Source organism: Fringilla coelebs (genome assembly GCF_963513975.1).
Source record: "Fringilla coelebs genome assembly, chromosome: 2".
Lineage (NCBI taxonomy): Eukaryota > Metazoa > Chordata > Aves > Passeriformes > Fringillidae > Fringilla > Fringilla coelebs.
Genome location: NC_140029.1, coordinates 65,369,511 through 65,381,912, shown reverse-complemented (window position 1 = coordinate 65,381,912; position 12,402 = coordinate 65,369,511). Strand labels below are relative to the sequence as shown.

Genomic DNA, 12,402 nt, shown 5'->3' with positions numbered 1-12,402 from the left:
TGTAATCTAATTAATTTTAGAAATAGAGCATGTAGAAGATTCTGAGTTGGTTTCATGCTCTGTGGGAGGTATAGCCAGTAGAAAAAAGGTATGTGAAATTCAGATGGTTGCTGCAGGCAATATAATCATGGTTGGGTGTGTCCCCAGATTCCAGTGTCTGTTTCTTCATCTGTTAGTCTTTATATTTTTATTTCCATTGGTAAATGAGGCAATTATCTGCATTGTGGAATGGTTTAGGCAAGTGATTGGAGCTTGATGTACTTACAGCAGGAAAAATCTTCTGCCCTGTCCTCAGACTGAACATAGGAAAAACTCCTCCAACACGTGTAGTAGTTCTAGTGTTATCAAGGTCTGTAGGTTATACCCTGAGGGGCATGGAAGAATCATAACAATACTACTCTACTAATAAATATTTTCAGGTATATGTTAGTTCACTGATATATGAATTTGGTGTTTCAGAAAGGTAGCAATATTTCTTAGGAAACCAACAGAGGTCAATTAATTGCTTCAAGGGAAGGTCACTTATTAAAGTGAACCGCACACATTAGCCTTTCTACTCACATGCCATTTGCAGCTGGGAAACAATTTCAGAGTGCTCACTACTATCTTGTACGTAATAATTAGCTAATTGATGAAAATTTCATTTTTACTTTAAAGGCGCACCTCTTCAAGGAGTTGAGCCACAGCTTGTCCTCAAACACTCAAATGTCTTTATTCTCTGTTGCTCAGGAATGCTCTGTAGCTCATGGAGCTGTTACTGCACCATTTATGATCGGCAGCCTGACATTAAGCAAAATCAGAAGTAGCTCTGTTCTCCAGGCTACAAACTGAAGGCTGTCAAGAAGGAAGGTACAGGTGACCAAAGATGGGGTATCACTGTAGCCATCTCACTGCCATCCTCACTCACATCCTCACATCTACATCTAGAGCTGTAGTCTTCTTCCTTTAGCATGCTTCTTTGCTCACATTTGAGTTTTGCTCATTGATGTAGCGGAGAATTTAGATATGGACTCCAACCCTGCCAGGCAGGTGCTGCTTGTGATGGTAATGTGTCTAGAGGAGCTGAAGCATGGATGCACTTTAACATAAAGGATGAGTTAAAATGTTAAGTGTTATGTTAAATTAGTGTGTATCATAAATTAATTAACTGTGAATCATATATGTTGTTCATAGCAGCTGCTGCTTCACACCATGTTACTCTACTGAAATTACTAGGTTAAGTTGCATAAAATGAGAGTAATTAAGTGATGAGCCAGTGCAATCAATGTAGGGCACTGCCATTGTGGATTAAAAAAGAAATGGCAATTTCCTTACAAAATCAAAGTGTGTTTGGTAAAGATGGTATTAATTTGAACCCGTTCTATTACCTGTTACAGGGTTTGTTGAATTGTTTTAAAAAACATCTTTAAATCAATAGACAGAAATGGTCTGTTAAGACAAATAGAAAAAAAAAGACATTATTTGCTAAAGATAATGTCTGTGGCAATTTGGCTGAAACTAGCAATTTTGATTCTGAGGGTAATTTATTTTTTGATTGCAAAAGTTTTGACAACACTACTAAGATGAAAGCTGTTAAGATTGCAACATAGGAGTTTGAAAATAATCTGTTTTGACCACATCAAATAAAAAGCTATTGGCATTTGCACAATAGGTACCTGCTACAGAATTTAGCTTTGACTGTAATCTTGACCTCTGCTTCTACAGCATTCAGTGAAAATAAATGACTTGGCAAATTAAATTCATTGTGCTAAATGCAAGCTCAGTTTCTTGCACAGTTTCAAGTGTGTGTAAATAGCTGCAGAATGGTGCTACCTAGTTTCAGATTTTAAATTCCTCTTTGATATTGTCTTGATATAAAGTTCTTGTAATGGATGGTTTCTCTGGGCTTTTCTTTTGCTGCTATTAACACGCATATATGAGAGAGATTTCAGAAGGTGCCCCTTACTGCTATGAAACAGTAAATGCTCCTGCCTTCTTACTTTTCATGAACTCTCATTCTTAACTGGTCTATCTACAACTCACATACATCATGTTTGTAACACTGGAATCTGTTATGTTTGGACTCATCCCATCAGTCCTTTAACGCCAGCTTTGATCCCGAAATGCAAGCAGTGATTGTGCAGGAATGGAAGTGTTGCCTGAGTATGAGCCAGATCAGGTCCAGCCAAACCTGGCCCTGTTTATCTGGTTTTGTGTCCAAGTTAATTAGCTGTGCCAGCCATCAGGGCTCCTTACTTTGGATTCAGCATGGCCCTAGCATGTCCAGGCTGTACCAGAACAGGCTTTGTAGGCTTGCAAAGCCTGGTTTGCACCTTCCACATTACCACAGACTACTGCTAGCTCTGGCAACTCATAATGTTCACATCATAGCCTTGTTTGTACTGTTCATGGAAAGAAGGAAGGCCAAAGCTTTTAGGAATAAATTGTCTTAACCCTAGAAAAGATGAGCCATAAGTTCATTTGTAAATACTGCTTCTACTGATTGCAGTATCTGAATATGTTGGAGTGCCATGTCTGTTTTATTCTGTTATTTCTTTCCTCCTGAGAGTACATATATGTATATGTGTGTGTGTGTGTGTGTGTGCACATCACTGGCAGTATGTATCACTGAAGTTCCCTTTAGCTTTAAGCCTTATCAAGGTGTCAGCATGAAAGAGTCTGTTCTTTTGTGTTTGTCCTAAATGTCCTGCCAAAAGGATTTTTTTATAAACAATCTACTCTTTTGCAATGTCTCCCTAAAGCAGTCTATAAGGATATAATTTTAAAAGGTAAAGCCTCTTCGGAAATAAACATTTTTGTGCTATCACACTGATTTGACGATGTACCTTCAAAGTTAGATGTGCTCCTAACAACATGAGAAGTATGTTTGTTTTCCTTCTTGATGACTGACAAGTGCTGTAGTTGAGATACGCCTCTGACTCTCTAAGTACAAGGACAAGGCAAAGTTTTCGTTTCTGTGCCAAGAAACCTGGGACTAAAGCTCCTAACCTTTCTCCTCTGATTATTGTAACTTCATGCCAGTGAAGTCTGTGGGTCTGAACAAAAAAATCCTTAGAAAACTTCCTCTTATTCCTCTAAGAGGAACCATTAAATTTGCAGTAGTCTCTCTTCAGAGTGATTACTAGATTAAAGGTCTGCTGTAAGTGAGCCTGCAGTTATTGAGCAGAGTGTTTTCCAGACATGACCTGAGACAGACAATGCTTTCCCTGTTAGGAGCTTGGCTTTGCTCCTTCCCCTGGGGAGCTACTAACACAGCTTACAGGAAATGAATTTAGAAAACATTTGTAAGGATTTGTTTCCTAGGATGGGTAACCATGCAGAATGTGTCTTTCATTGAACATACATACCTCAGAAAGTGTGAAAAACTCACTCTGAAATACGAGGCAAGCTAGCTGAGGGTTTATATATTTTTTTTGTTTGCCTGTGACTACAGGAATTAATAGTATATGAGGATTCTTCTTCGGCAGCAGTAAAACAAGTGTTAGGATTGTGCTGTAAGAAAAAAACAATATTTTATTTTATGCCTTCTGTCTAGTTTAAGGCATATCATGTAAGTTCCCTATGTAGCCAGTAAGTAAAAGGGAATGCTTCCACACCTCCTCAGATTTTTCATGTTGCAGTGAGTGAGCCATTCCACCTGTCCTCTTGTATGCTCATTGTGCTGGGAAACCTGCAGTGGCCTATCCTTGTCCTTGCAAACTGAGAGCAAGCAGGCTCCATGTGAGTACCTCTCACTAAAGTGCTTAAAATGAGGTGCAGCCAAGTCCAGATCAAGTTCCGGAACCATTGGGATATAAGATCAAGATTAGGCTTGGGAAAGTGTGCTGAACCCTAAGCATACCTGTTTAAGAAATGACGTGTATAAGAATTGATAATTTTTTTAACTGCCTTTATCTAACTATTGGCATGTTAATAACCATTTGGTCTTACTAGGTATTCTGTATTTTTATTGTCTAGAGGCTGAGGAAGTCTTTGTCCGTCTTAAGAATTTAGAAGAACATTTTATGTCTGAAATGACACATTGCTTTGCAGATCTAATGTCCAGTGCTTCAGTATCCCTGTAAGGAGAACTCTCATCAAAGTTAATAGTAGTTACACAAAAGGTACAGAGGGTGTATCCTGTTCACCCATAAAAAGTGTTTCAGATAAGAGCTTCGCAGTTCCAAGTATAAAAACAGCTACTGACAGGCCAGCCTCTATGGGCAAAATCAATGTGTGTCTGCCTGTGCACACAAATACACACATCTTTAAATACACATACTCTTGAATTAAAGAAAAAAAAATTGGAACCAACAACGTTTTTATTTTCTAAAGTTAGACTTCTTCCAAGTTTGTCTTTCATCCTGCAAAGGTTGATGACTTAGATAATGCTCAAACGAGAATGAATCTACACTATTTTTCAGTAAATACATTCAGTTCCATTAATTTGTTGCATGATTTCAGTTTTAGCAGCTAAGTAGGGAGGCAGCTGCAATTTTTCATTGACAAGGAATATTCAAGGATTTCTTTTTTTGCTGCTCATAGAGCACTGAGCAATTGCTGTGATCTTTGCTGACTGAATTCTAGTTGGCTGTATGCTGCATGGTATTTCAAACACGTTTGTGATACTGTAGCCTCATGATGCTGATAAATTCTTACAAGATAGAATAAGAAACTTGTGATGAAGTGCAAGGAGAACTTGTGTAGGTCTTTCTGTGCTTGGGGAGGTTGCTGTGATTTCTGCTGTGCAGTGGGAAAGCTGAGGCACTGGCTGTGCATGATTAATCTTGCATGTTTGAAACAGGAATGGAAAGGATAGAAAAGAGGAGATGATATACATCCAGGATGAAGCTGGGATATGTTTTTAAGGCTCTTTACTTTGTGAAATTACTGTGGGTAGGAAAACTGGAAAAGGGAGGAAAAAATGAAGCTAAATAATGTGTCTGTTAAGTGGAATAGCTCTTAATCTCCTTTGCTCTTTGGTCTTCTTTCTTAGCAACTGTGGAGCTTTAGTACTAAGATAAAGACTGTTCACATTTCAGTTTACATGAAATAAGATTGATTTGGTTTTAAATGCTAGATGTGGGAGAACTAAAATTAAGTATTTGAGCCTTTAGTTAGCTGGAAAACAGTACCAAGAGTAGTTCCAGTTGCATGTCATGTTCCAGTCTAGTTTTAACAACAGGAATCTGTGAGAACATTCAAGTTAAAGTTTTGTTATCTGTACTCACCTTCATATGTTTGCATCAAAGTGGAAAATGCAAGGAATTTTCTGGCTTTTGCACAGGACTCAACTAAAACAAGCTTAATGAGATACCACATTTGATTTTGTACACAGATTCATATAAGCTGACACAAAAAGTTGAAAATTTAGGAGGCAAGAAAAAGAGCACAGTGCTGATATAACAATTGCTATCTAAAACTATACAAACCAATACTTGAAGAGAAGCCAAAATAGCTAGAAGGATTCTAAACCTTGAAAAAAGAAGCTTTATTTCACTTACTGAGATGAGCAAAGTGCTCTCCACTGTTTAATGTGGAGTTTATGGTCTCTTGTTAACTTCAATGGACATTATTCCTCTTTCACCAGAACCAGCATTCTACTTTGGAAATGATGAATACTATGTTGATGAGAGTGCTGGCTACATTGAGGTCCGTGTCTGGAGGACTGGAACCGATCTGTCCAAAGCCGCCTCTGTCACGGTGAGGTCGCGCAAGTCTGAGCCCATGACTGCAGAGGGTGAGTGATTGCTTCGCTGCCATTTCACACTGCTACTGCCATTTCAAGTGCTACTCTGCACTTGCTGCTACACACTGCTGGCACGTGCTGCTGCATCTCACAAGGGCTGGTTCAGTGGGTCTTGGTACAGCTTTATTGTAAATCAAAGGCGACTCCCATGAAGGGGAGAGAAAATGATGAGTAGGACTCCATGGATATCAGAAGGCTAATTAATTACTTTATTATACTATACTGTATACATTTCATCTAAACTGAATCTGCCAAGCACTCACTCTGCACACACCTGCTCACTGCCCTCAGTCTCGTGACTGTCACCTGACAGTCCCAACACACACACACACACACACACTTCGCCCTGACAGGCCAAGGAAACAAAACATCCTCACTTTGGGAAACAATCTCCATATTGCATTCTACTTTGGTGCAACACAGGCACAGCAAGTGATAAGAATTGTGTTTTCCCTTTCTCTGAGGTTCAGAGAATGTGAATCTCAGAAATCCTTGGGAAGAATTGTGCCTTGCTTTTCTCTGTGAAGAGAAATGTGGCAACACAGTTTCAACCACATAAAAAGAAAATTGTACGTCTTGCTCTAAGCAGATCTCTTCTTCTTAGACCAAATTAAGTGGTTACAGAATTTCAGAGAAACAGGAGTAAGAGCTTCTATGAAGTATAGTACAAAGAGCAATGCCTTTAAATCCTCATATAAAGACTGCTACAAAGGCAGTTGGTTGCTGCTTCAGGAGCATACTCTGGGCACGGTTATGATCGCTGGCAGCATGCTGAGTTTGCTTCTCTCATTTTTACTGTAGGCAACGAGAAATTATTACCTAGTATCCTATTCAGGAACAGGATTGCTTCAGCTGTGTGGTTCTTGGATGCTTTGACAGAACCTTTGTCAGCAGAATCAATTGTTAGCACACTCTATTTTTTTTCACAAAACATACCATGATGTTTAAACTAGGATATTAATACAGAGGCAGCATAAAAATTATCTTCCTTAGATGCTTATCCTGAGTCTAACTTCACTGTTATTTCAGGAATATCTAAACATAATATATACGTATGGTGTATGCATAACACAATATACATAACACAGATGTATTTTTCTTATGAAAAAGAAAATTATAAAGTCTGAAAAAATACATGATTGCTTCAGTTCTGAACTTGCTTTTATGATCTGATGTCTTTATCAAATCTTGAAAATTTAATTTCTTTTTTTTCTGGTAAAAAAAAAAATCTTTCTTTACAGTAAGGATCTTCATTCATTGTGCCAGGACCTCTAGGATTAAAAGCTGGGAATGTCTCAGCTGTTGAGCTCTCCAGTCTGTTGGACACAGCATGAAAGCTCTGACATGGCTGGCTGCCTGTAAAACCATGAACCTGGATCATTCCCTCACACGGTGCAGCAGTGGATCTGCTGCTCTGAGTTATCAGTCTTGGAGTCCTGCCTTAGAGGCTTAGCTCTAGGGGAGTACAGCAGTAGAGCTTCTAGGCAAGTGCCCATCTGATGATGGTCTTTAATCTGGCCAAATTTTGTCAAATTCACAGAATTCCAAACCTGATTTCCATTTCAAGTGTTTCCCCCAAAAGCTTTGTTTCAAGACCTCTGCTGTTTATTCTCCCCAAAAACTACTGTTAAAACTGAGTCCTTCCCTAAAGCCCTGGATGACTTTAATGCCTTGGTTCCAAGACGGGGTCATGTTTTAGTCAGTATCTTGTTTTGTTTGCCTTCTTCTTATTGACATGTTATGGATTGGTTTGATTTGCTTAAAAGAAAACAAACCCAGATCAATCTTCCTTTAAGAGTAAAGTGGCAAGACCTCACCTGATATGTTCTGATAAGAATTTGGTTTGTTTTCCATTCATTCTGTTTTACACAACTCCTCTGAACAACAGTTCTTCCCCCAGTCAGCTCACTGGCCTTGTCTCCTTTCCTTTTTACATTAATCTTAAAACTTCCATGTTTGTAACAAACTAATATGAAATGTCTTTCCAAAAGACTTTGCTTCATCTCCAGAGTCTCTCTCAAAGCTTTTTGCTTATTTTCATTTCTCACTTCAAGCAAATTTCATTAGTTTTTCTGGAAGAACTGTTGGCTTACAAAAGAACAGAATCATTTTGTGACTCAAATCATCATTAAACAAAAAATTAATTAAGATTGACTTATTGTGTTGTCCAACTTAAATGACCAAAAGATAGTTTTGCTTTACATGAATGCCAGAATTTGGCAAATACTGAAATTATAAAGGAAAAATATTTACCTACAATTAACTGCCTAATGATAGATATTTTTATTTTTAATTATATGTAATGCTAATTTTATCTCTTTTCCTTTGGTAGCTGGAGTAGATTATGTAGGCATCAGTCGTAATTTGGATTTTTCCCCTGGAGTAAATATGCAGACATTTCGTGTGATAATTCTGGATGATCTTGGACAGCCAGTGTTAGAAGGAACAGAGAAGTTTGAGCTTGTGCTAAGGATGCCCATGAATGCTGCCCTTGGAGAACCCAGCAAGACCACCATCTTCATTAATGACTCAGTGTCTGATTGTGAGTAATTTTATTTTTTTTTTACTTTTTCATATTTTGGAGATGATGTGTTATTTGCTGACTGCCCTCTTGTGTTCTATATCAGGTGCAGTGTGGCATAAGTAAACATGAAATGGTGGTGGGAAGATATGATAACTTCTGCAGTTATACTTTACATGTGCTTTCTATGTTTTTCTGCCCAGTGCCAAAGATGCAGTTTAAAGAATCTGTGTATGTAGCCAATGAAAATGATGGGCAGGTTTCTGCCATGATATATAGGAGTGGGGATATCCGATACACATCCACTGTCAGATGCTATACAAGGCAAGGTTCAGCTCAGGTTATGATGGACTTCGAAGAACGACCTAATACTGACAGTTCCATCATCACATTCCTTCCTGGTAAGTTCTTGATCGTATTTTAGAAGCCTTTAGTCTGCTTTTTTTTGTTTAGTTTTGTTGTGCTATAATTGTATCTTCTCATAAAGTAGTGCCAAAAAGATCACTCTGGAAAACAGAGGTTTGGGTTTATTTCATGCACAATGGGATGATGTTGCCTTTATGTTCTTCACTTCTGACTTAGAGCAATAATCACTAAAAACCAAAACAGTATCTCTTCATTTAGGTTCAGCCTGAGTGCCAAGATCTTTTTGCTAGCAAAAGCAGGTTTGGCATAGCACAGTAGAAGCACAGATCTGCTGTCAGAAAGGAAACTTCAGAAGTTCTGCTCTTTGTTAAGCGGATTTCTGGCAAATACATTTGACGTGCACTGAAATGAGTAATAGATCTTTCAGCAGGTATATAGCTTCCTAATTCCTGCTTGAATTTTTTTCTCCCACCAAGGCTTTCCTAAGACCGCCCACGAATATCAGGTACTTAATATCCCACATTTCATCAGAGATGAAATGCAAATAAATCAAATGTTGCTATGTTGAAAGAATATTGCCTAATTCTTTCTTCATGTGCAGAAGGCAGTTTGGTCTTCTAGCCTTTGAAGCTTACATGCATGTGATATTTTTTACAAGTCTTAAACAAGTTCTGTCCTCAGCATTAAATCCTTGGTGTATCCTTATCACAGAAATTGCAACCTTTGTATTTTTGTAGACATGTATCACTTGAAAACATGAGTTGTTCACTCTTGTCTTTATTTAGGGCTGGCCTCAACTTTTAGTGCTGTCCTGTACTCTAGACCTTTGCTATTGCTTCTGTACAACCAGGAGAAAGTTCAGCTAGTAAGAATTAATTAATCTGGGCCACTTAGAAGTGACTTTTCTCTATTCTTGAGTGTTGCCCTACCACTTCTCTGCAAAGATGTAACAAAGAGGTCTACTGGAATTATATTTTGACTCCATAAGCTTCTTAGGCATGTTTAATATGCAGCAGTTTCATTCCAGTTTTCACGTTTTCCATGTAACAATAAGCAGCATGAGTATTTTGTATTTTTTCCCCTCCTAAGGCATAATTTATAATTTTCCTATAGTGGGGAGAAAAGGCAGCCTCAGCAAAAGAACACAGTCAGCATCCTGGTCTGGTTCTTCATCTTGAAGAGCCTTGATCTAATTTGCATGTGTAATGATGAAAAAATACAGTAAATTGACCTCATCACTATCCTGCTGTGCTGTTCCTTTTGTCTGTGGTGTAGGAGTCAGTCCCATGAGGAAGAGCCCACCTAGTCATGCTGGGTGCCAGACACTGAACAGCATTCAGAGGTCTTGCTGCTTGTGTAAAAGACATAAGAAAGATGCTCAAGTTTCTGAACATCTAGTAAGTCAGGGCACATTAATTTGTGAGTGCAAAATTGAGAGGTTTGATACTCCAAAGCATTTCTTAGGCAATATTCACTGTCACTTGGAATTAGTAGGAGTTCAAAAGACTTTAAAGTCAAATGGAATAATATAAGTGAAGATCCACGCAGTTGGAGGGTGTCCAATCAAAAGAGACCTGAAATATAAAACTTCAGGGCAAAATTGCCATTATTATTAGTTACAGTATTTAGTATTACCTATAGAAAGGTTTTCTGTTTCCTTGTGCTAGTATTTACTTTTTTAAGTGGACTCTGTAGAAGTCACTGAGGAGGAGCATTTTCTTCTCAGGTAAAACTAAAGGACTAATACATGTAAAGTGGACATACCAAATAGAAACTTGTCTTACAGAAGTCCCAAAATGGGGGATTCCACTTTAATGAGTTTCCATAGAAAGGTAATGATTGCTAATTCTGCTTTCACTGCTGTCATTGCTCGTTAACTTGTATGGTATCAAGGTGGATGCCTTGGCCAGCAGGATTCAGGTGCCTTGGGTTTGGAGAGGAGTGCTGTATTGGAGCAAAGAACACCTAAGTTCTGCCTGATACTAGCTTCAGAATGATTGCAGGTGACACTGAGAAGCCTTGCACGCTGGTGCTTACGGATGATACTTTCCATGAGGAGGAGGAGGAACTACGCCTGGTTCTTGGCACACCAAGAAGTGATTCTTCCTTTGGGGCCTCTATTGGCGAGCAAAACGAGACGCTGATAAAGATTCGGGATGACGCAGACAGTAAGAGAATAGCTGATTGTTACTGGCTTTTGGAAGCCCATTTGCATGCTCTAAAATAATTGGTTTTTTCTTCTAATGGCAGAGGCTATCATTAAGTTTGGTGAGACCAAATTTAGTGTGAGCGAACCGAAGGACGCAAGGCAAGTAGCAATTGTGAAAATCCCAGTGCTTCGTCTGGGAGACACTTCCAAAGTTTCTGTTGTGAGGGTTCATACAAAGGATGGATCTGCTACTTCTGGAGAAGACTATCACCCTATATCAGAAGGTAGGATCATACTTATCACATCCGACTATTTGTTTTCATTCATGAGTCTAACATAATTTTTGAAAAATGAAATAACTTTGTGATTAGAATACTTTGCAACCACATCCCAAAATGCATTTTCCTATTCAGTATGGACAAACTAAATTTGAATAGGAATATCACATTCTCTGTGGTAAACAATGGCCAATTGCTGTTGTGTACTAATTATTAGTGAAGATATTTACAAATATCATCTTTGAAAACATCTGTACTCCTTTGAAAATATCTGTAGCTCAAGAAATTGTGGAAGATGTGTGACTTAAAACTTAGTTATATTTGCAGAGTGTAATAATATTAGTCTGAAGAAACATCTACTTATAGGATATGATTGTGTGGTTGTTTCTTGAGCAATTCATTAAGATAATGGGATTTGCTGTATGTAAGAATTAATGTATATTTCTTTTTTTTTTTATGTTCATAATATTAAACCTTTCCTTCTGTATTTCTGAATTCACTGCCTTCTGCTCCACACTACTAATGAATGAGGTGAGAAGTTGTACAGCAGAATGAGAATTTTCTTAGCTGATAAACTTCTTTCCAATAATAGCCCACCTACCTGCCTTAGGCAATGACTAATGCAGTTTATAGCATTATGATTTTTTTTCTTTTAAAGTTTATGATAATACATGATAGCACTCTGTGTTTTAAGGTTAATCATTCATTGCTGGAGGGTTTTCATAGTTTTGGATAAACTATTTTGGCATCCAGTCCAGCTGGAATATATGGCTTTCCTTTGAACCTCCAGCAACAACATTGTGCTATATCTTCAAATTCCATAGCAGTGGCATTTCCCACAAGTGATATCTGAAGAGGCAATTTGTTAGCCACAAGAAAATCATCAACCCAGAGCTTGCTAATTCCAGTCACTCTGCTCCTGCATTTTAGAGTTTTGCTCTTTCCCCCTGAAAACTACAGGAACTTTTAGTGTCAGCTGAAACTTATCCTCTATGCACATTACCTGTAGGCACCGTCATGCTTACATTCTCCCTGCTGTGCACCAACAGCACATGGGAGCAAGGTTTTCAGGGGAAACCTACTACTGCAGAACAAGAGGCTCTCAGCCTCTGCCCCCAGGCCTTTGAGAAAGGTCTGTGATGTGCAGAATTTCCCCACAGGTTTCAGAATACCTGGGGTTTAGGGAAACCTGCATATTCAGCCATAGGTACAAAACCCACATCAGTGATTGGGGTTTTGGCAAACTGAAAATCAGTAAAATTCTTAGCTGTCACACAGCTGAGAGTTCATGGGCTTATTACCACGAAAAGTATTTCCCTGGCCTAATAACACTTGGGATTGGAAGGATCATTAGATCACT

At 38.5% G+C, this 12,402-nt stretch overlaps 1 protein-coding gene across 1 annotated transcript in view; it reads left to right on the top strand.

Moving 5' to 3' along the window:
• The window catches only part of FREM2 (FRAS1 related extracellular matrix 2), a gene marked incomplete at both ends in the record, with an annotated part of 115,701 nt that overhangs the window by 74,541 nt on the left and 28,758 nt on the right, over positions 1 to 12,402 (top strand). The window contains 5 exons of the mRNA XM_084201299.1: positions 5,570 to 5,719; positions 8,061 to 8,270; positions 8,453 to 8,650; positions 10,619 to 10,783; positions 10,866 to 11,048. Coding sequence (XP_084057425.1) covers positions 5,570 to 5,719; positions 8,061 to 8,270; positions 8,453 to 8,650; positions 10,619 to 10,783; positions 10,866 to 11,048 — 906 coding nt within the window. The remainder of the gene's footprint in view (positions 1 to 5,569; positions 5,720 to 8,060; positions 8,271 to 8,452; positions 8,651 to 10,618; positions 10,784 to 10,865; positions 11,049 to 12,402) is intronic.